Here is a 23,211-nt window from a genome sequence, read left to right as displayed (position 1 = left end):
CCCATTACGGTAGAACCATAACTCCCAGGAAGCCAGCTGTCAGGGTTGTGGCTCCGGCCCCTTGGGGAGTAAGGGAGGAGGATGGGGGGGAGGCAAGGGGAGAAAGCAACTGGCCCGATTGCCTTTTAGACACCTGAGCCTGGCTGTTTTTATAACCAGAGTTTTTGCGTTTTCTTCGCAGCCTCATCTCTATCCGCCCTTGGGCAGAGTGCGGGGACCGCGCAGGCTTCTGCTTCCTTGATCTTCAATTCCCTGAGCTCTGGGCTGGGCTGCGCCGGGCTGCGGCTGGCTGGCTGGCTGGGGCGCTCTGATCCAGTGTTCCGCTTTGAAATCTACCCCCCTCCTTTTTTTTTTTTTTTTTTTTTTTTTTTTAAGCCAGGTATGATGATGTCAAACGTGATGCCGATGCTACAGTTACAGACACGGCCCCTGCTGGCGCAGCCTCTCTGATTCTCTCTCCCCCCCCCCCCCCCCCCCCCGCGTCCAGCACTGGGCTTTTTCAGACAAGTGCATCTCCTAACCAGGTCACATTTCAGCCGCGACCCAACCTCCGTCAGTCAGCGGAGTCAGCCCGCAGGAGGAGGGCCGAGGACGACCGCCGCCTTGCTTCCCCGGCGGCGTGGAGGGACGGGCACCAGGGCGCTCCAACCGAGCCGGAACCGAGACCCCCGAACCCCAACCCGGACCACGATGAGCGCCCCGGGCCGCGGGCGGCTGGCGCTGCCGCTGCTGCTGCTCTTCGCCGCGGCCGCCCTGGCCGAAGGCGACGCCAAGGGGCCCAAGGAAGGCGAGACCCCCGGCAATTTCATGGAGGATGAGCAATGGCTGTCGTCCATCTCACAGTACAGCGGCAAGATCAAGCACTGGAACCGCTTCCGAGACGTGAGTCGGAAGGGCGCGGAGGGCCGAGGCCGAGCCGGGGGCCGCGGAGACCCCGCGTGGGGCGTGGGGAGCGGGGAGCGGAGAGCGGCCGCTGCGCGGCTCAGCCGGATCCTCGCGACTGGAGTAAACAACACCCGGAGAGTCCCAGCTCAGAGCTGCCTCCCCTCCCTGTGTCCTCGCGACCCCTCCCCACTATTTTGGGGACCCCCCCTCCCAGTCCCGCGCCCACCCGGGTGAATCCCGGGAGAGGGGGCGCTCCAGGGGAGCGTGCGCTCGCGGACAGGATCGCCCCGCCGCTTGGCGGGAGCGGGGGGTGCGTGCGCGGTGCGGGGACCCCAGCCCTGGCTGCCGCTGGTCCCCGTCCTGCCCCCCTTGTGGGCCGCCCCCGGGCCTGGTCCCCGCCGGGTGGATGCCGCAGGCTCACGCACCGGGCGCCACGGAAGGCGCGCGTCTGGGTGGGGCTGGCGGGGAAAGGAGCGCCTTCTCCCGTGGGGGCCCTGTCGTTTCCCCCCCTTTGGGAGGTGGACGGGACGCAGGGCTGTAAGTACCCGGGCTCTGAGTTGGGGGTTCCTATCGACCATCAGAAGGGGAGCCAGTGGAAGGCGTGTCTATTATTGGGGAGAGGAGGAGGCAGTGGTGATCATGTCCGAGGCCGCCCCCGGGTCTGGGGTCTCCGCGCCGAACCGAGGCCGGTTTTCTGGGACCAACCTGGTGGTGGTGGTGGTTGCGGGTGGGGGAGGGGGATGTCCCAGGGCGAGGGCAAGATGTACAGCAAGAGGGACAAATCCCTAGCTAGGTCCTAGAAGATGGGTCTGGGGGTCCCTACCGGACGCCAGCCCTAAGGCAGGTTTAACCTTGGGCAGAACTTTGCGGGGTGGGGGGGTGGGGGGGATGGATGGTGGGGGGAGGGGAGGCCGCTGCGGACCTGCGGCCGCGGCAGGGCTGTTTACTGCACCTGTAGATCCGCGGGGCCGCTCTGGGCCTGGGGGTGGGGAGGGTGGGCAGCTGCTGGGGGTGGGGTGGGGAAGTGGGGCTGGGCCCAGAACTCTCCCGGGGCGAGGTGTGGGGGAGGGGCCGGATGTACTGGGGCGATGCAGCACCTCCGACCCGACCCGGCTTGTGCCAGCCTACGCCCTGAACCAGGGTAGCCACCTTATTCATGCCCCGGATTCTTTCATCAGACACACCTAGTACAATAACACCGCGACCACCCTCACTTGCTCTTCAGCCGCAAGCACCCACAAGTTCCTTAGAAATGTGTCTAAAACGCTTGCTCTCTCTCCTGGAATACAGCCCCTCAAGACTTTGGATGGGGCGCAGATGCTGATCATTTTTGTTACAGTGAGGAAAGTCTCTTGTTTCTCCCCAGAGTCAAACTGGCAAGGGACCGCGTTGTAGTCAGGTCGCCAGGATGAGTGGCCTTGGACCTCAGCGTGGGCCTTTTTTTTTTGTCTCCATCTTTGACCCCCCCCCCCCGCCGTCCCCCGTCCCCCGTCCCCCAACCCCCAGGGCTGGTCCCGCCAAGGTTCCCAAACTACCTGCAGGCCCAGCCCAGATTAGCGCAATCTCCCACCGCTGCCTGGGCTGCAGCCCTGCGGCTCAGCATTGAGGGGGCGGCAGCAGACTGGCCCTTCCGGAAGAAATCCATGTGTCACTGGTCCAGGCCTCCCTCTGACTCGCTGGCTGCTTGATCCTCTGAAGTGGGACCAGTGAAGGTCAGAGGGAAAAGAAATGCTTAATCAGAACAATGAAGGTTTTAAAATAAGATTCTTTCCACCTTCTTTCTGCCACCTGCGTCCAGAAGCCAACCTGGTAGGTGAGAATAAGTGACTGACTACTTGACCCTAGATCAGGGCTGCTCACCTGTGTCTCCGCGTTGGTGCCAGCTCCTTCCATCGTCCTCCCTGCTTATCAGGGGAAAAAAAATACCGGGTTTGGAATTCTGCAGAACCTGCCCTTGTAGGGTTCCTGGAAAGCTTTTAGAGCATGTGTTAATTGGGGGTGGGGTGGAAGGAAGGGGAGCTTCGAAATGGCACTGGAATGGCAGATTCCCTGTAAGTGGACATCTTGACTGTAGGAGGACACAGTAGGAGTGGGACAAAGGCTAGGCAAGAGGGCCTGGCCATGGGACTCTGCTGGCAGATTCTGCAGAAAGGCAAAAAGGAGGCTGTGTATTACACAATTCTAGCAGTGTCATAAGGTGAATGGTGCCCCCTGTAGTTGTGCAGTACTCAGTGTACCAAGGGACTCTGCCAGCACTACAGTTACTTCTCATCTCTCCTCTTGTCAGGCACAGTAGCGTGGTCTCTACATGCATTTTCCACCAGGCAAGCTCCTTTGAAGACATGAAAAACCTGGACCCTCACAGGAGAGAAAGGAATTTCTTTTGAACCTTTAAGGGATTGCCAAGTCCAACTTGAACCTTGCTCATAACCAGGCACAAGATGGCGCAGGGCCTGCAGTTTACCTAGATGGGAAGGAAGTGATAAGAAGGGATGGACTGTTTTCGGGAAATAGGATGGTGGCAGTCAGTAGTGTGGTGAGAGAATGAATAATTGGCAGAACTAAATGAGGAAGATGAGGAGGAGAATCATGCTAGAGGGATCAGAAGAACAGAGATGAAGAAGCAGACTGAGGGCAGTGCTCCGTGAGGAAATGGTCAGAGGGTTTAGGAGGGATGCAGCTTAGCTTGCTTCTCTGAGCAGGATTATCAGAGAGGCAGGACTTGCCAGCTAAGTAATCCTCCCCGTCAGTGCGCACAGGGCTCTCATATCCTGTGTCTGGTAGATCTTTTCTAATGCCTAGCGCTCTGTTGCCAGGGAGGAGAGTTGTGTTGGTGGGGATGGGAAGTTGTGGGCTAGACCTGCTTCTTGGCTGTGAAGCCAGCTGCGCCCTGCCCTAGGAAGTCATAGGCTTTTCTGAATCCTACTCCCCAATACCCCTATCTCAGAATTGGCTTCCTGTACAACTGGGCGGGCCTTTACTGCTGTCTCTGGAACAAAGCACATAGGACACTTGACAGAAGATGGCCAATTACACAGCATCTTCAGAGGAGGCTCCAAGGAAGCTGGCTAGGAAGAACTGACTGTTTTCCTTGGCTCTTCTCTCCTTTGCACTCTACTGCCATTAAGTTGTAATTATATTTGTGAGTGTCTAACCTAGTGCTTGACACCCAGAGGCACACGGGTAATCCTTGTGGAATTGATCATGTTCGTGAGCTCTCCTACTCCCACACCTGCTGTGGGAAGGATTTTTTGTGCCTTTCAACAACCTGTGAGACTGTTACTGGCCTTTACAGTCTGCCCATTTTATGATCAAAGAAACCAATATCCAGAGAAATTAAGTAGCTTACCCAAGGATCAAGTGTCAGAACTTGGATTCATTTTGTCTTGTTTGGAGGCTGGCTTTTGCAGAACGCTAGAGCTTTGTGTGTGCCAGGCAAGCACTCTACTATTGAGCTATATCCCCAGCTCTCCAGAGCTGGGATTTGAAGCCAGGGCATGAGAATTTAGCTTTGTTTTTCAGAAGCATGTCAGGCCTTATCTTTAGTGAATGTGGGAAGGAAGAGCAAACTCTCCTTCTGGCTTACAGCCTATCATCTCCAAGGCTGCCCCAGATAGAACCAGTGCCCCACAGGAAAGGGGGCAAAGCCCCAGTGTCTTTGGCAGCCTGCCACAAACCTGTTCCCCAGCCCAGCCTAGCAACACCCAAAAGGCAGTTCCCCTCTGCTCCCCTGAATAAGGACAGGGAGTGCAGGGCCAAGGCAGATCAGCCTGGACTTAGGTTTCATCCGTAGGATGCTGAGTACACCCCATTAAGCCCGCTGCCCTCTGAGCCTCAGCTTCACTATGGAGTCATTTGGTCTGAGGCTGGAGGTTATCCATTGCAGCTATACTGTCCTTCATAGAAAACCACCAGAGGGAGCTGTGGTCCTGGAGCTGCTTCCTGCATGCCTCAGTCTCCATGCCCAGCTCCTTACTGTTCACTCATTCACTCCAAGGCTGCACATCTGAGGCATGTGTGCCAGGGGCTTCAGGGCGATCCTGGGGCCTGTCTTAAGGGTTATTATCCTCTGCTGAATTCATATGCCTTTCCTGACCACAAATAGGCCTGTAACAAGCAAGAATCACAAGGGGGCCTCTCAGCAGGACTCCATGGCTGGGGCTTGAGGAGGGCTTCCTCTCCCACCTGGGTTTCAACCCCCCCACCCAGAGGATTGGTATCTCCCAAGCAGGGTCAGCCTGGTGACCAACTCTTGAAGACCCAGCAGTACTAAGAGCCTGGGAGGAGGGAGACAGAAGTGCCCCAGTGCCTAGAGGGGCTACAGCATGCTTCTCTGGTCTTCTCAAAGTCAGTAGGGGATAGAGAAGTATCTGAGGTGTGGGCGAGCCCCCAAGGGCCCAGGGAAAGTGCTCTGCGTCTGTCTGGTACAGACTAACTGTACAATCTTGGGGCATCCAGCTGGCCTTTCTGGGCCTTGGTTTCCCACTAATATAAGAAGACTGAAAAAAATGATCCACGGAACCCTGAGCATTCTTTGACTCCAAGAGGTTGCATAAGAGCCCTTTACTGACCCATATACCTCTGGCCCACTACAGGCCAGGCAGCAAGACTTGGGTTGATGAAGGGACTGGGCCTGAGATCTAGCTTCTTCCTCTTCTTCTAAAGACACAGATCCCATCAAGGGTTCTCTCCCCTCAAGACCTCCCCTAAATGTCATTGCCTCCCATTGTACCCTGGATCCAAGAATGAGCATTCTCATTGGGGGTGAATTTGAGAGCTGGTGACATAGACATGCAGCCCACAATACAGTTTCTGCATGCATGGATGAGAAAATGTGGGCACAGATCCACAGTGTTTACATATACAGCGTTTAGATACCAACATGTCCAGCCTTGGTGAGCACACCTGCACCTAGCTGCAATCCTTGAGGTAAACCAGCCTCTTACCCACAAAGGCATGGCCAGTATTAGAGGTTTAGCCCCTTTGGGGAGATTTCTTGGCCACAGACTCATTTTGGGACACAAGAGTGCTTATACTGTAGGGGTGTGTGTGTGTGTGTGTGTGTGTGTGTGTGTGTGTGTGTGTGTGCGTGCGTGTGTGTGTATGTGATATTTCTCTACTCATGAATGATGAATGATAAGAGCCCTTAAGAGCTGGTTCTGAGGATAGACTTCCTGGTGTACCTTCCCATCTCCTACACAGGGTACCTGGGCCCCTAATAAGGTCCACAGAATGGGTCCCATTCCATCATCCTCTAAGCCCCATATCTCCTCACCAGGGAGCAGCACTGTGATTTCAGGAGTGTGCACAGGGGAGCTGCAGTGCTGAACTGAGCTGGCTATTTGGTGGGGTGAATCTTTTCTTCTTCTTGTCCCCTAAAAGACACCTCTAGAATTCCAGTGATCCCATTGTAGAATAAGGGAGTGAATGAGTGTCCTTCAGGCCCCCGTGCCTGTAGATCTGTGTCTGGGTATAGCAACCACTCCCTTTCTCCCGGGACTAGAGAAGGCAGAGTTTCCTCTACTTAATCTGCTTACAAAGTAGGCCAGCCACTCATCAGATCCAGAAGTGGGTACTCACAGGGCCCCAAGTGGAGAACACCATCCTCAAGGCCAGGCATCCTGCTTCATCCTACTCTCTTCCCTGACACCTGGGAAAAGGGTCAAGGCTGTCCTCAGTACAGCGATAGGCCAGGCCTGGCTTAGAGCTTCCTAGGTTGCAAACTCCTCCCTCTTTCATTGTCTTGTCACTCCTCTTGGCATAGGTCAGAGGACATGAAGAGTGTGGAGTTGTTCACCCTTCTCCATGTTCTCAGTGTGGAAGAGCTAGAGAAGCAGAAGCATGAAGCCTCACAAATCCTCAGCCTCTGGCCCCCACATTTACCATGAAGAAAGAGCAGCCAGGCACCAGGGACCCCATGTCCTCTCAGCCTAATGTTTATCTACCACATATGCCTGTATTCTCTCAGAGATCCTTGGATTGAAATCCTGATTCCCCCCAATACACACACACACACACACACACACACACACACACACACACACACACACACACACTGCATAGGGAAAACCAAGTCTCCTCCTCCCAGGTCCCTTCTCACCTCCACCCTGTATAGACTGCAAAGACCCCTGTCCTGCAGCAGTCAAGAACTCAGGCAGTGGCCCTGATGGTACTGGAGTCAAGGGGACATTAACGAGGGCATACCTGAGCCCTGGCCCAGCTCCTGGCATGCAGAGTGATGATAAGCACATTTTTACCTCCAAGGAAATTCCTCTGAGGGGAGAAGAGGTGGGAGGCATCTCCCAGATGCCTGTGTCCTCCTGTTGGTCTGGGCCTCACACATCTGAAAGGGGAGCAATCCCCCCCCCCCCGCCCCAGACCTCCCCACACAGAGTACTGCCTTCCCCAGGATGCCTTCTGTGTGGACATGTGACAGGTGCTCATTCTCAATTGAGAAGAGCCCCCCATGGCCCCATTTCACCCCTCCTCGCTCCATTCCAGGCCCTTCTTGGAAAGGTGGGAGGATTCTCCTGGGCCTTCTCCAGGGGACTGGGCTTCAGTGCCTGCTCCCTGGCCTCAGGAATGAGACGAAAACAATGCCAGGTATGGGGCCTCTTGGAACTTGGGTGAGGCTTGGCCCACTTCCATTTTTTTTTTCTTTTGGAACCTCTTAAGCACTAAAAGAAAAGAAAGAAATCTCATAGCAGGGTTATAAAAGCTGTGGTTTATTAGAGTCTCAATATGACCTTTTTTGGGTCCTGTTGATATGCACTGGCTGGCTATTCTCCTTGAGACAACAGAAATCTGCATTTGAGGCCCCTGTGGCTCTGAGGTCACCCCTGCCCCTACATTCTCCCTGTTCCCAAGACCTCAGAATTCAAAGGTCCCGACTTGTGTGAAGCTTCTTAGTTTGCAGAATGCTCTCTCAGGTGTTACTCCTTGGTCCCCCCACCCGAGAACCCTCCTCATTTTATAAACAAGAAAGTTAAGTCTACTCCAGGCAAGGTGAAGCAGGAACCCAGCACCCTGACTCCATCCTGGGGGGCTGAGAGCTCAGTCCTCATAACACCGCTTCAGAGACAAATAGATATCTGTCTAGGGTGGCCTTACCCAAGCCAGGGTGTGGAGGGCTGCTCTTCCTTTCATCTGTGCCCTGCCACATTCTTGCCCCTTGTAGATGGGGTAGCTGGGAGAGATCAGGTCCATTTGAGCTATGAAGTGAGTGGATGATTTGGGTGCTAATTAAAATGACAGGAAGTAAACAGCTTCAGAAACACCCAGCATGTGCCCCTAAGCCTACTAGGCCTGCGCACTCCATCTCTCCCCCAGCTTGGCACAGTGGGCCTGTCTCCATGGCAACCAAGCTGAGCCGCAGAGATCAAAGCAGAAGATGGGTTAGCTCCAAACTCCCAACCAGGGGTGGTAACAAGATTTCTGGAAAGAGCCTGGAGAAAAGAGGCCCCCTCTTCCTCCTCTACCACCGGGTACTTCTGCTCTTGGCTGTGAGATTCCCTACCTAGGGGCTGAAGTAGAGCTGATGCGGCAGGAGGAACTGTTCCAGGCCTGGGGCTTTCTCAGCTAACATTTATGGAATGCTGGTTAAAGGTTCTGCTGTGCGACCCTTCGTGAATCACTTTACATTTCTGAGCCATCAATTTTATGACTTGAGAAGCTGGGATGATAGTAGTAAGGTTCTCTTGGGGTTGCTGTATAAAGAGAAAACAAGCCAGTAAGTGGAAAATACTTAGTACAATACCTCCCACAGGGTACTTGTAAAGACGTTAGCTGTTGTTAGTAGTGCTTTTACTATGTACTACACACACACACACACACACACACACACACACACACACACACACACGTCTCTGCCTTTCTGCCTTCAAGGACCTGGCCATGTAAATGAGGCAGAAGGAACCAGAAGCAATGCCACTGCTGGGTGGCCTTCTCCAAGGCCTAGTCTGCCTGGAGGATGACCAGGAGTGGGTGGGGCTAGGGAGAAGTACAGGATGTTGACACATTGTGGACAGAGAAGAATCTGGAAGGAGTCTTGCAGGCTGTGCAAGGATCTGGCAGGCTGGACTATCTGCAGAGTGATGCGGGGCTAGGCAGCCTGGCTTGGATGGATCTTGGGCTTGAGTGTTGGCCCAGTAGCCTCACTCAGGGCTGCCCATTTAGAAGCAGTGAGAAGCTTGGTCAGCGCTCACCCGGGAGAGTTCAGTGGCATCAAGCAGCACACGAGCATGGAGGGGTTAAAAAAGCTGTGTCTGTGGGGTGCGGAGGTGATTTGTCTGCACTTAAGGAGCCAGGTTGGAACCGACTTCCAGTCCTCAGTCTCCTCTGCCTCTTGCTCCTGCATCACTCCCGTCTTGGGGCAAGATGATACTCCTGTATAAAGCAGAGAAACCCTAACACGCATAGGGTGGAGGACAAGGAGGCCTGGCTCAGCTTCTTATCTGTCTTGTGATCATCTAGCTAGTTCCTTTGCCTGTCTGTGCTACAGTTTTCTAAAAACAAACAAACAAATAACCAACAGTTTTTTTGGTGTTGTTGATTTAAGAAATACTTCTAAAGAACTTTTAAAACATTGAGAATTGAGTGTGGTGGTGCATACCTGTAATCCCTGCACTCAGAAGGACAAGAGAAGAGGATCCAGGGTTCAAGGCCATCCTTGGCTACATAGCAAGATCTTGTTTACAACACAACAAACATTTTTTTTAAACGGAAGACAGGAAGAAATATTTAAGACATGCACTGTGCAATCATAACCTCCAGAAGTTTTTCCTCATGCATTTGCTCTGTGGTTCTCTGTTAGCTTAGAACTGTGGGTCCTGACCCATTTCCCCTCTGGCCTGGCTGTGGGTTCCAGGTTCTGGTGCAGGGCTCCTCAAGTATCCATCTTTCAGATGAGGCCAGATCACAGCAGAGGCAGAGTAAAAGCGGCCTGGCCCTCTATTCCCTGGAAGACCCCCATGTCCTTGCTGGACCATTTCTCCCAACTGCTAATGAACCCACTTGGGTGCCATAAATGGAGACCGCTGAAGGAAAGGGCACCGTTCTCACCTTCTAACAGCGTATGGATGGTGCCAGCCTCACCTGACCTCAAAGGACCCTAACGATGTCCCTAGCTTCAGCCCAGAAGAGCCATTCTCATGCAGCTCACAGGATGTCCTCATCACTGCCCCCTGCCGGGCCCAAGGACAGCTTTCTGCTCTCCCCATAATGGTCTCTCTCCCCACTTTCCAAGACTCCTCATCTTTCATCTCTCTCCTCCATTTTCTCCATCTGACTCTGGTATCTTGCTGCCATACAGCTTTGATTCATGGAGGGCTTCCCTGAGTAGTGCACAAGGACAGGTGCTATGCACTCGCTGGCCAGGAAAGCCAGCAGCCTGGGCAACTCCAGGGCCTCTGCTCCTCTCATCTGCCTGGCTGCATCCACTGTTATGAGAGTGAGGGTCCCAGGATCCAGAACCACCCAGTGCCCTCCACCCATCACCACAGGAGGCCGCAGCGATGGCAGAGGACACTACCCCAAACATCCCTGTTCCCACCTATTGGGCCTGACAACAGTTGGGTGGAGACACAGACCCAGCCTCTCTGAGTCTGGGAGGAAGTTTCTCCTGCTGGGAGCTAGGGATATGTGTATGCTTCTGGGTTCTTAGAAGTCCTTACTCCCCTCCTTGCCCCCCCCCCCGTCTCTGAATTTCTAATCAGAAGTCTTTGGTCTTGACTTTTGAGAGCCTAGTTTGTGCAGAGTCCTGGGGAGGCTACAGGAAGAAGCCACTGGGTCAAGTGGAGTGTGGGGTAAACAGACTTCAAGGCCCTCAGAAGGCACCCTAGGGCCAGTGGCTCCTGGAGGAGCGCCACAGGGACTTCCCCTCCCATTCCGTCTGGAGCAGGTGGGCTATGAGCCACACATCTGGGTAGCCCAGGGCAGCCGGTCTACACTTGTCTCTCAGCACCCAGCCGTTTCTTCTTTGGGATTGTAGGGTCTTACTATGTAACTGTGGGCCCCCCTTCCACCCCTGCTTTATAACTTCATCCCTTCCCTTTCTTAGGGAAACAGATAGTGAGATCCCAGCTTGATAGAGGCCAGCATCAACTTTTGCCCTCACCCTTGCAATCCTGACTTCAGCTACAAGGCCATCCCCATGCTCTGTTTTTTATCTGTGGTGGAGCCAGCCCCAGACACAGGACCCCTCCATCCTTAATTGTTCCTGAGAAGACACAAGATCTAGGTCTAGACTGGCTTCCTTTGGTCTCAGCAAATGGATGGTATTGTGCCTTCTGTGGAAGTAGCTCAGGGGTCCTGAGAGTTCAGCTGCTGCCCTAAGCATTGGGCTGGAGAGTAGAGATTTTCCCAGGATGCTCCTCTGCAGTCTTCTTCTTGCTTGCTCCTGGGTTCAAGTTCTTCAGAACACATGGCTGTTTGGACATGTTCTGGAAGTAAGGTGTGGGCAGAGCCAAGGGATAGGGAGAGGCCAAATGTGGGAGACAGAGATAGAGAGCCCGGAGAAAGGCTGGGAGAATGTGAGTGGTAGGCAAAGCCAGCACAAGCCGGAGAGGAGGCCCGTTCCAGGAGGGCTCTGCCATTCTCTTGCCCTCCCCCCGCCTCCCCCACCTCATCTCTTGTTGCCCTCTTTCCCAGTGGAAGAGGCAGGAAGTCTGAGCCAGTGTGAAAACTGGAGGCTGCTCACAGAAGTGGGTTTTCTTACTTCATTTCTGGATTAAAAGCCATCTGTCGTTGGTGAACTGCCCCCAAGTGTTTCTGTATTCACGTGCTGTGTGTGCATGTGTCCACATCCCCACTTATGGGGGTGTCTGTGATATGCTACATCTCCGTGGACATGCATGCGTGTACCTGGGCCTGCACCAGTGCACACATGTGCACACAAGATATACTCATGTTCACACCTGTTCAGTACAGCTGCCCAGTGGGAACAAGAAGGTCTCTGCTGGGCACCAGAGGCTTTGTTCTGTGACAGTTGGGCCTGAGCCTGGTTATTTTCTATCTCTGGGCTTTTTTGTGGGGGAGGGCTTGCCTACTTGAAAGACAGGGGAGGGGGTCCGCCCAAGTGATCTTGGAGGGCCTTTTCTGATTCCTCTGGCTGAGAACTTAAGGGAAGCCATTGGTAGTGACATGGCTATCCACTTCTCTCCATGTACCAGCTGAGTTCTGGGGAAAGAAAGGAAGTTTTGTTCCAAAATCAGTCCTCCTGCAGCTTGGAGAGGGCTCTTCCTCTGCTCAGGCATCAAAAGAGGACCTGATGAGGAAGGGTTCCTGACGGGAGAGGGCACCCCAGTTCGGGTAGGGACCCTCTCGCCTCTGGCCTGGTGTTGGGCGGCGATGGGCTGGAGTGAGCTCTCCTCAAAGCTTTGGGCTCCACCCTTCCATTCCCAGGCAGGCCTTATGTTGTTCTCTGTTGTGAGATGCAGAAACACTGTCCTCCAGTTGAAGTCCCTAGGGATCGAGGGCCACAGGAATTAAAGGCCATTGTGCACAGCATCCATGGCCACATAAGGAGACACTAGGATGGCCTGAGGGTGGGTGGGCTCCACATTGACATCTTATCTCTCTCCTTTCTCCCCTGGCTCATTTCCGGTGGCCTGCTGCTGTCCTGTCTCCAGGAGGTGGAGGTAAGCGCTGTATAGGCCTGTGGTCTATGGCCTCACCCTGATTTCTCTTCCCCTGCCTCCCAGGGTGGGGTGGGGAAAGGCCAGAAAGGGTTTTAGATGTGGAAGTTAGGAGGTAGAGGTGAGGGGGAAAGGCCGGCAGGTCTAGGTGAGCACAGGCAATTTTCACATGGAAGTAATGGGCTTCTCCAGTCCTGGGTCCTGCAGCTGAGCCTTGGCTCTGGGGTGTGACGCAGGCCTTCCCTTCTCCCCTGTCCCCCTCTGTCTGTGTCTAGGATGACTACATCAAGAGCTGGGAGGACAATCCACAAGGAGATGAAGGTAGCATATCCCTTCCACCCCCCACCCCCATGTGAGGGGAGGAAACTAACACCAAGAAGACATGGAACCAGCAGTCACGACCTGACCTTGGCCTGGTGCTTCCTGAGCATCCAGGCCCCATGGGTTTGGGAGATGGGACTTAGAGGCAGGAGCTCTGGTTACCAAGGGCGGCTGGAAAGGGGGTTCCTGAGTTCTAGGTGATCAGTGTCCTGACTTGTGTTCCCAAAGCCCTGGACACCACCAAGGACCCCTGCCAGAAGGTGAAGTGCAGCCGCCATAAGGTGTGCATCGCCCAGGGCTACCAGCGAGCCATGTGCATCAGCCGTAAGAAGCTGGAGCACAGGTGAGGAGTGTGGGAGGGAGCGGCCTGGGGGTGGGGGGCTACTCAGAGAGCAAATGCTGTATTGACCCAAGCTAATGTGCTAGACAGCTACTGCTGCAGAATATATTATCCAATGCAGAGGCTTAAAGCAACAGAGTATTTTATCTCCCCAGTATCGGAAGGGCAGAAGTCCAGGAGAACTTCTATCAGGTGGTTCGAGCTCAGGGTCTTTTACAAGGTTATAATCACAACACTGGCACGGGCTGCACCATCTGAAGGCTTGACTGTGGCTAGAGGGTCCACACCCAAGTCGTTCTCATGGCTGTGGATTGGAGGCTTCAGTTCCGAGTTGCTGAACTTCTCAGAAAGGCTTGAGCCAAGTGCTGGTGGCTCTCACCTGTAATTCTAGCTACTCAGGAGGCTGGGATCTGAGGATTGTAGTTTGAAGACAGCCCAGGCAGGAAGTCCATGAGACTCATCTCTAATTAACCATCCAAAAGCTGGAAATGGAGCTGTAGCTCAAGTAGTAAAGTGCTAGCCTTGAGCAAAAAAGTTAAGGGACAGTGCCCAAGCCCTGAGTTTAAGTCCTAGGACCAACACACACACACACACACACACACACACACACACACACGAGAGAGAGAGAGAGAGAGAGAGAGAGAGAGAGAGAGAGAGCGCGAGAGAGAGAGACTGGACTATCCTCACAAAATGGCAGCTGGCTTTCAGTAAAGTGAGTCATTGCAGAGAGAGCAAAGAGAAAGAAAGCCACATTTCTAGACAGTGATGACTAAACAGCTCCTTTCTGGGCCTGAGTGTCTATATGTATAAGGCAGATGAATTATACCAGATAAGTTGAGGTTCCTTCTAGTTCTGGCATGCAGTGACTTCAACAAAGGTCTGAGACTCATAGGAGAGGAAGAGGTTAAGGGCATTTGAGCAAGCATTTGTCCAAGATGGTACCTGACAGAATGCTAGTGGCTCACACCTGTAATCCTAGCTACTCACAAAGCTGAGATCTGAGCAGTTCAAAGCCAGCACAGGCAGAACGTCTATGAGACTCCATTTAACCACCAAAAAGCTTGAAGTGGATCTGTGGCTCAAAAGCAGTAGCCTTGAGTGAAAAAGCTAATGGTTGATACTGTGGCCTAGACTTCAAGTTCCAGTATCAGCGCATGCGCGCGTACACACACACACACACACACACACACACACACACAGATGGTGCCTTGCTCTAAGATCTCTGCAAAAGATCCCCTCTCCCTCTCTTCTCTCCTGAATCCTAGAAGCCCAGGTTTGGGTTTGCAATCTGAGGTTCCTGAGGGGCCTAAGGAATGACATGCTTGAAGAGAACTCGGTGATGGGTCATTCTATGGGACACAGGCCAGATGGGATGGGGTTAGGTGCTTTGGGAGTAGGCCCATTACAGCTATGTGGTAATATAGAAACACACCTGTCACATCTTCCATTTTCTACAGGAGGCTAGGGGCCAAGGATTTTAGGTGAACTCTCCATTTTGAAAATGTTGATGAATAACTCAATTAAAAAATAAACACAGGGCTGGGGATATAGCCTAGTAGCAAGAGTGCCTGGCTCGGATACACGAGGCCCTAGGTTCAATTCCCCAGCACCACATATACAGAAAACGTCCAGAAGCGGCGCTGTGGCTCAAGTGGCAGAGTGCTAGCCTTGAGCGGGAAGAAGCCAGGGACAGTGCTCAGGCCCTGAGTCCAAGGCCCAGGACTGGCAAAAAAAATAAATAAATAAATAAATAAACACATTAACAAGCTGGGCATTGGTGGCTCATGCCTGTAATCCTAGTTACTCAGGAGGCTGAGATCTGAGGATCGTGATTCAAAGCCAGCCCAGGCAGGAAAGTCCATGAGACTCTTTTTTTTTATTATTATTATTATTTCCATGAGACTCTTATCTCCAATTAACCACCAGAAAACTGGAAGTGGTGATGTGACTCAAAGTGGTAGAGCACTAGACTTGGGCTGAAGAGCTCACGAACAGTGCCTAGGCCCAGAATTCAATCCCCACAACTGACAAAAAAACAAACAACAAAACAAAACAAACATTAACAGGTCTGGGAGTTTAGCTTAGCCAGAGTGGTCAGACAAAATGGATCAGTGGGCCAGATGTGGCCTATGGCCAGTGGTTTGCAGTCTCTGATTTGGAGTGATTCTCCACATGAAGTGTAACCTAGTTTTGCTCCTTGAAGGTCTTGCTGTCAAAGGCCAAGCTGGGGTCTGTGTCCCACAGAGGATCTAACCAGGGACAATGGTAGAGTGGACAGGAGTAGAGGCAGGTGATCTGTTTGTTTGTTTTGTTTTTTGCCAGTTCTGGAGTTTGCACTCAGGGCCTGAGCACTGTCCCTGGCTTCTTTTTGCTCAAGGCTAGCACTCTACCACTTGAGCCACAGCACCACTTCCGGCTTTTTCTATATATATGGTGCCGAGGAATTGAACCCAGGGCTTCATGTATATGAAGCAAGCACTCTACCACTAGGCCATATTCCCAGCCCCAGGTGATCTGTTATAAATTGCTGAGGCGGACTTTTATTGGAATGGGCCTCCTATCCCTGTCTCATTTTGGCCTCCTTCTCAACACCCTCCCCACCCCTCTGTAGGATCAAGCAGCCCACCCTGAAACTCCATGGAAACAAGGACTCCATCTGCAAGCCCTGTCACATGGCCCAGCTTGCTTCAGTCTGTGGTTCCGATGGCCATACTTACAGCTCCGTGGTAAGGAGCCTTTGGCCCTAGGGTGGGTGGAGGGATGCCTCAGCTGGGGTCTCCCAAGGAGTCCCCCCTTTCCCCATCATACCTATACAATATAAGCCAAGCAGTCTAATCAGTACATTCAGTGCAGCACATAGGAAAGACTGTAAGTTGGGACTTCATGCTATTTGATGGGCACTGACTCTTGGGCCAGCAAGGGTTGGGTTTAGGGGGAAAGAAGCCCTTTTGGGGTGAGGTGCAATGTAAGAGTCACCAGCTGTGGTATGGATTGAAGTTCCTGAGGAAACCAGGGGGAAGAGGAAACAGAAGGAACAAGAGGCTGAGGCTCTGCTGAGCAGAGGCTGCTCAGCAAGGGAGGCTGGAAGGCTATGAAGGAGTTGATAGCAGAGGAAGGGGGAGGAGATTTCATGCCCCACAACCGAGGGCCTAGCAGAGTATGGGCAGGAAGCTGTCCATCAAGGTCATGCCATGCAGGAGGCAAAAGTCTTCAATAGGTCTGGCTTCCTCCCCAGCCCCATGGCCCTGAGCCCAGCACTGGGTCTCCCTGATCTTCTCTGCTGAGTATGAGAAAGAAGAGCACAATCTTCCCTCATAGAGCTGCTGGAGACAGAAGAGATAGCACTGTGAAATGCTGCTGTGACCCACTTGGCAACAGGGTCACCTCAGACAGCAGAGCGAATCAGGGATGTCACTTTACCAGCAAAGAATGACAGCCTCTCTTAGAAACTGGCTACAGCCAGTGCATGGCACTGAGAAACTTAAAGGAAGCTGGGCACTGGTGGCTCATGCCTGCAATCCTAGCTACTTAGGAGGTTGAGGTTCAAAGCCATCTCAGGGAAAGTCTGTGAGATTCTTATTTCCAATTAACTAAGAGAAAACCAGAAGTGGCACTGTGGCTCAAAGAACACGAGTCTTGGGCAAAACAGCTCAGAGGCAGTGACCAGGCCCTGAGTTCAAGCCCCACAATCAGCAGCAGTAGCAGCAGCAACAACAACAACAACAAAGCAAAACAAAGTCCAGGGGGGTGGTTGTCAAGAGAATGCTGGGCAGTGCCCCTGGAAGTGGCTGTGGGAAGACCAAGAACCTTCAGGAGTTAAGGAATGGTGGAAAGGAGCAGGACAAGCCATAAGAGCCAAACAGGGGAGTTGGGGTGAGATGGGCACAGGGTGGGGGCTCCTGACAGTCTTCCATAGCTAGAGCTGCTCCCTGCAACCCCTTCCTATGCCTGTTGCCCCTCACCACTGGCACCCTTGGCCAGCAGAGGGGACGAGAAGGCCCTCCCAGGCTATTCACTGGGAAGTCAGATGTGCAGGCTGTAATGGGAGGTTTGAGGGGGTCCTGGGTATGGGATTGGTGGTGACCCCCCCCATCACCCAGCCTGGATTTTCTTGTGCAGTGTAAGCTGGAGCAGCAGGCGTGTCTGAGCAGCAAGCAGCTGGCGGTAAGGTGTGAGGGCCCCTGCCCCTGCCCCACAGAGCAGACGGCCACCTCCACAGCGGACAGCAAGCCAGGTAACCAGTGTGGATGGCAGACACTGCGGGCACCTTCTTCAGGGTACAAGATAGTAACAGACTTGCACTGAGGGAAAGCCTGGGAACTTGTGGCTCAGGGACCCTGGTTAACACAGAGCGGGAGGCTGGGCCTCAGGCCTGTTTTCTTCCTCTGCCACTCAGAGTCAGAGCCTGACTGTGCTTTCAGGGCTGAGAAGTGAGCAGGAGGAGAAGAAGCTTGATTCCCTGCTTCCCTTCCCTGCAGCCCCTGAGCCTGCCACTTCCCCTACATTCATCCTTCACCCCTCTTCTTTCTTCCTCCCACTGCAGAGACTTGCACCGGTCAGGACCTGGCTGACCTGGGGGACCGGCTGCGGGACTGGTTCCAGCTCCTTCATGAGAACTCCAAGCAGAATGGATCAGCCAGTGGTGCCGCCAGCCCGGCTGGTAAGAGGGGACAACCTGTGAACCTGTGCTCCTACGGGCCATACCCTGAGTCTGTGAAGTGGCCCCCAGAAATGCTTAAGTTTCGCCACAGCAAAGTGAACAAGGAGCTGACAGGGAGGATTCTTATTTATCTATTTTTGGCCTGAGCTCTGTTCCTGAGCCTCTTTGTGCTCAAGACTAGTGTTCTTCCACTTAAGCCACAGTGCTACTCCTGGCCTTTTCTGAGTATTTCATTGGAGTTAAGAGTCTCGTGGACTTTCCTGCCTGACTAGCGATCCTGAGATCTCATCCTCCTGAGGAGCTAGGATTACAGGTGTGAGCCACCAGCACCTGGCTAGGAAGGACTTCTTACTCTAGATGTGGGAAGCTCTGCCAGTCCTCAGATGTGTGGCTAAGAGCAAGGAAAGCATTGCAGATGTGGTATAGTGGTACAGTGCTTGCCCAGCAGACATGAGGCCCCAAGTTTGATTGAAAAATTCTGATGAGCCTTGAAAATCAGATGTTGGGTTTTTTTGGTGCTGACTGGGGCTTGAACTCAGGGCCTTGGACTCTCCCTTAGCCTTTTTGCTCTACCACTTGAGCCATTCCTCCATTTCTAGTTTGTTTGTTTTTGCTGGATAATTGGAGATAAAGGTCTCTCAGATTTGTCTGCCTAGGCTAGCTTTGAACCGACATCTTCAGTTTCTCACCCTCCTGAGTAGCTAGGATTTACAGGCGTGAGTCAGGTACAGATTTTGAGTGATTTAATCACTCAAAAATCAAAAAATCACTCTTGTTGCAGGAGAGGGAAGGGCTTGGGGCCATTCTTGAATTTCTCAACTCCAAGTTTGGATTCTGGAGTACTCTGACCCTAGAGAGAGGCCAGAGCTGAGAAGGAGGATGAGCAGGACGGATGGTGGGATCAATGATAGACTGTGTCTAAGCCCTGATCCTCTCCCAGGCCTGGACAAGAGCCTGGGGGCCAGCTGCAAGGACTCCATTGGCTGGATGTTCTCCAAGCTGGACACCAGCGCTGACCTCTTCCTGGATCAGATGGAGTTGGCTGCCATCAACTTGGACAAGTATGAAGTCTGCATCCGTCCCTTCTTCAACTCCTGTGACACCTACAAGGATGGCCGAGTCTCCACTGCTGAGTGGTGCTTCTGCTTCTGGAGGGAGAGTGAGTGTGGCCGTGGCCTCTGGCCAGGCTCCGACCTGCAGGCTCTGCTGGGAATCCGCTTGGGCCCAGGACCTTCCCAGCTCATCTATTCCCTGCCCTCTCTCCGGGGCCTCTGTTCTAGAGCCCAGGGAAGCTGGCACTTACTTACCTGCTCCAAGGTAGATCTGCACTGTGAGAGGCCTTTCTGATGCATTCCACGTCTCCTGCAGGGCAGTCCTCCCGCACAGGTGGCTGGGAGCCTCCTGCCTCCCATCTGGAGGGGCCAGGAGCTTCCCAAGGTTGCAGATGAGCCAGAGGTTGGCCTGCAGTTGTTTTCAGGCCTGCGAGTTCTGGCTAATGTTCCCTCTAGCCTTAAATTCCCCTTGGGGTTCTTATCACTGGAGTCCCCACACATCCCCCACTTCCTCTTGGGAGTACGAGTGACTTATCCTTTGAATCCAGCACCTCCAATATCCTGGGATCCTCCACTCATGCTATAGCCATAATGGCTTCCTCCAATTACAGACTGTATGTGTTCAGCCTACAAAACTTCATGGTGGGTGTGGGGACCTTAGAGGGACCACTGCCACCCCAGGGTGGCCCCAGAGTGTTTCATCTTGCTAAGCCCTTGCCAAGGCTTGGAGCCTGGGGAGGCTCGGTGTGTCTGTCAGCCCTCAGAGAGGCTCCTCTCTCCCCACAGAGCCCCCCTGCCTGGCCGAGCTGGAGCGCATCCAGATCCAGGAGGCCGCCAAGAAGAAGCCAGGTGAGGGGGCGCTGTGCACGGGGGGAGGGGGGCACAGGGGCTTTGCTGACTATCCATGAGGCCCAGAGGGGGGACACCTTAGCCCAGGATGACGAGGAGAATGCTGGTCAGTTGGGAGTCTCTAAATCTGCCCCTCGGGCTAGGATGTAGTTCAGTGGCAAAGCGCTTGCCTAGCAAGTGCAACGTCATAGGTTCGATCCCCAGTACCAAAAAAAAAAAAAAGATAAATCTGCTCCTCACTAAGTGTTTTAAGCATTTACTTTATGGATATCCAGGCTGGGGGAGGTTAGGATGCAGAAAGAGCTGGGAGTTGTCCATTCCTTTCAACTTAGCAGGTGGGAGTGTAAAATGAGAGTAAGGCTCCCCTCCTTGGGAGTTGCTCGCCAGATTCTAAATGAGCACCCACAAACACCTCAGAGAAACAAACCAAGCCCACCCCAAGTCAAAACCAACAGTCCCTGAGGGGCCTTCTAACAGGCTGGCTTGGGAAACACACCAAAAAAAGACAGAACTGTCCACAGAGACTGAGCATGAGGCTGAGGGAGAATTCAGGTGGATGGAAGTTGGCCTGAGGGGTTGGCAGAGGCCTCCTGGGGGGGGGGGCTGGCATCCCAGGGGAGAACCCAGGAAGGAGAAAGAAGCTCACAAATGCAGCGTCAAGGTCAGGGAAAAGCCTGAGGTTCTCAGAAGCAGCTGGAGTGGGACAGTTAAAGGGACAGAAGTCTGAGAGGCAGGTTACATAGGGCCTTGTCTTTTTCTGAGAGTGGCTCACATCTGGCTGGGTGGATAATGCCAGACACTTAAAAGCCATCGTGGGAAGCAGGGTGCACTGGGCTGACTGTAGGCCCAGTGGCCTCTGGGGGGGGCAGTGTGAGCTCCCAGGAAGCACTCTTGGGTTCCTCACCCCACCCCACTCCTGATGGGCAGACAGAAGAACAGAGAGTGGGCCTGAAGTCCACTCTGCATCTGATTCACAAGGGCTAGGAAGAGAAGGCCAGGCCAGCCTGGCCAAAGGGGAGGGGGCAGCAGGGAGATGGTGGAGGCAGATGGAGCCTGATGGCAGTCTGAGCAGGTTGTCTAAGGCAGTGAGTGGGTTTCTTGTCCCATCAGAAGAGCTAGAAGAAGCAAGCCTGCGCATCTGGGTTTGTGGTTGGTCAGTACCAGGCTGGTTGGACCCTGGGGCTCTTCACTCATGGCTCTGGGGCTCTGGCTCTGACCTGGGGGGGTGGGGTTGGGTCCTGTTCTACTCAGGCGTCTTCATCCCGAGTTGCGATGAGGATGGCTACTACCGCAAGATGCAATGTGACCAGAGCAGTGGTGATTGCTGGTGTGTGGACCAGCTGGGGCTGGAACTGACTGGTACCCGCACTCATGGAAACCCTGACTGTGGTAAGTTCTAGGGTGCTGCTGACCTGCGCCTGCGAGGGCCTGCACCCTCCAGGATGATGGGGAGAGAGGTGGCCAGTTGGATCAGTACCCATCCTTGCTTTGTCTCCCTCACAGATGACATCGTGGGTTTCTCAGGGGACTTTGGGAGTGGTGTCGGCTGGGAGGACGAGGAGGAGAAGGAGACCGAGGAAGCAGGCGAGGAGGCCGAGGAGGAAGAAGGCGAAGTGGGCGAGGCGGATGATGGAGGCTACATTTGGTAGATGGCCCTCCTGAAGCCGTGGCAGGCCAGGGTGCCAACGGCCAGGGAACCAGGCCAGCAGAAACCTAGACGGCAGCAGGCAGCTTAGCAAATGGATCCGGAAATTAGTGGGAAGGACCTTGGCTCCAGTGGGGCCAATTGGATGTGCGAGTGCATGGCTCATGGATAGCTTGTATGGCTAAGATGGATGAGTGTGTGTGTGTGTGTGTGTGTGTGAGAGAGAGAGAGAGAGAGAGAGATGCACCGACAGACATGTCCTTGATCCACAGTGCCCCTGGCAGAGTGCATACCCAAAGCCCCCTCAACCTCCTTCTAGTTCTTTCCTTTGCATTTGTTGTTGGTTTTAAAATACTCACATACACACATATGCATACACACACACACATGCACACACTTCCATTGCCCCACTCTAATACCATGGGGGGCCCCCTGCCTCAACCAGTCCTGCCTCCTTCCTCCCCTGCCTGTCCTTTTCCCTCCTGCTTCTGTGATGGTCAAAGTTGGGGGTGGGTGGGAGGCAGGAAGTTGCCTGTGGCTGGAGCTCCTGTCCATGTTGGGCCTGTTTGGTGTCCCCCACCCCAATATCTGGTCAGGTTCAGGCCACTGGCCACAGCAAGCCTGCCCCTGTGCTGAATTCCTCAGAACCAGAAAACAAACAAACAACTAACTCCTAACCCAAGCCAGAAAGACCGAAGGGGCCCGAGTGGAAGCTGGGCAGACAGGGACCTCTCTGAGGACCTTACCAAGATGTCCAAGGTTTTCCCCCTTTTCAGACCCAGTTTCTGCCCCCGCCCCATTCACTCTGGGGAACCCGAGGACCCGGATCAGTAGGTACATGCCTATCTCCCCCTGGCTCCCTAACTAAATGTCCCCTTCCTGCCCAGGCCAGTCCCAAAAACCCTATAAAAGGAAACAAACTGTTGGGGGTGACATGGGTCATTCCCCACTGTGGGGCTCCCTCTGCCCCTGAGCCCCCCAAGGGCTGCCCTAGGAGAACAACAGCCCGAAGTCCTGTAGTGTTGAAGAGAAGTCAAAAGAGTCAGTCAGATGGAACAAAATGGGGAGAGGTGGGTACTTTATTGTGCCCCCAAACGTCCTGATGGCCCTCCTTAATGAAGAATTTCTCACCTGGACTTGGGCCTCTGGTGTCCTTTGGTGCAATAGAATGTTGTGTGTGTGTGCATGTGTGCATGCATGTGTGAGTGCGTGTGTGTGTGTTTGCACATGCCTGGGAGTGCAAGGAGAGCCCCCTGTGTGCTGGGAGGGAAGTGGCTATGTGGGGTCCATGTGGTGAGGCTCCCTGGGCAAGGCCCCCCAGCCTGGCTCTCCCCAGCATCTCCTGCTTCTGCTGAGCTGAGTGAGCATCCGTTGGATGTTAGGAAAGAGCCCCGCCCTGACCGCCCTGGAATCGACGTCTCCTCTTGGCGGAAATAACAAAACTCCACTTTGCCCCATAAAGCGCTTCTCATCTGCAGCACAGTTCTGATTGTTGAAGTTTTGCTCTTCCAAACCCTGCACCCCCGTGCGCCTCCCCTCCCATCTGTCCCCACCTCTGTCCCCCACCAGGCCCTCGGGTCCTCTGCTCTCCAGCAGTAAGTTCTCTCCTGACTGGAGCTACTTGAAACTTCCTACTTTCTAGGATCAAAGTCTGTCTCTTCCTCTGTCCCATCTGGACTTCCAGAACTGTCCCCATGGGAGCTGTGGAGGAGGCCAGGCTCTCTGAGATGGGCAGGGGTACAGAGGAAGAGACCTCCCTCCCCCTCTCCCTTCTGCCTCCCCCCTCCCTTCTGCCCTCCTCCTCTCCCTTCTGCCCTCCCCACCTG

At 53.8% G+C, this 23,211-nt stretch overlaps 1 protein-coding gene across 1 annotated transcript; it reads left to right on the top strand.

Moving 5' to 3' along the window:
* The first annotated feature begins 503 nt into the window (after positions 1 to 503).
* Spock2 (SPARC (osteonectin), cwcv and kazal like domains proteoglycan 2) lies at positions 504 to 22,867 on the top strand. The gene is made up of 11 exons (XM_048338976.1): positions 504 to 882; positions 12,513 to 12,521; positions 12,794 to 12,839; positions 13,068 to 13,182; positions 15,791 to 15,905; positions 17,299 to 17,413; positions 17,723 to 17,839; positions 18,780 to 18,998; positions 19,678 to 19,740; positions 20,992 to 21,129; positions 21,244 to 22,867. Exons 1-11 carry the CDS (start codon positions 691 to 693, stop codon positions 21,387 to 21,389), a joined length of 1,275 nt encoding a protein of 424 aa, XP_048194933.1. The 5' UTR covers positions 504 to 690; the 3' UTR covers positions 21,390 to 22,867.
* The last annotated feature ends 344 nt before the right edge of the window (positions 22,868 to 23,211 follow it).

Source organism: Perognathus longimembris, chromosome 2 (genome assembly GCF_023159225.1).
Source record: "Perognathus longimembris pacificus isolate PPM17 chromosome 2, ASM2315922v1, whole genome shotgun sequence".
Classification (NCBI taxonomy): Eukaryota; Metazoa; Chordata; class Mammalia; order Rodentia; family Heteromyidae; genus Perognathus; species Perognathus longimembris.
Note: the sequence above shows the minus strand (reverse complement) of the source record. Positions and strands in the feature narration are given on the sequence as shown.

Coding starts and splice junctions, on each gene's coding strand:
- Spock2 (XM_048338976.1), top strand. CDS start 691: ATGAGCGCCCCGGGCCGCGGGCGGCTGGCGCTGCCGCTGCTGCTGCTC. Junction 13,183..15,790: donor CGTAAGAAGCTGGAGCACAG/GTGAGGAGTGTG, acceptor ACCCCTCTGTAG/GATCAAGCAGCCCACCCTGA. Junction 21,130..21,243: donor TCATGGAAACCCTGACTGTG/GTAAGTTCTAGG, acceptor TCTCCCTCACAG/ATGACATCGTGGGTTTCTCA.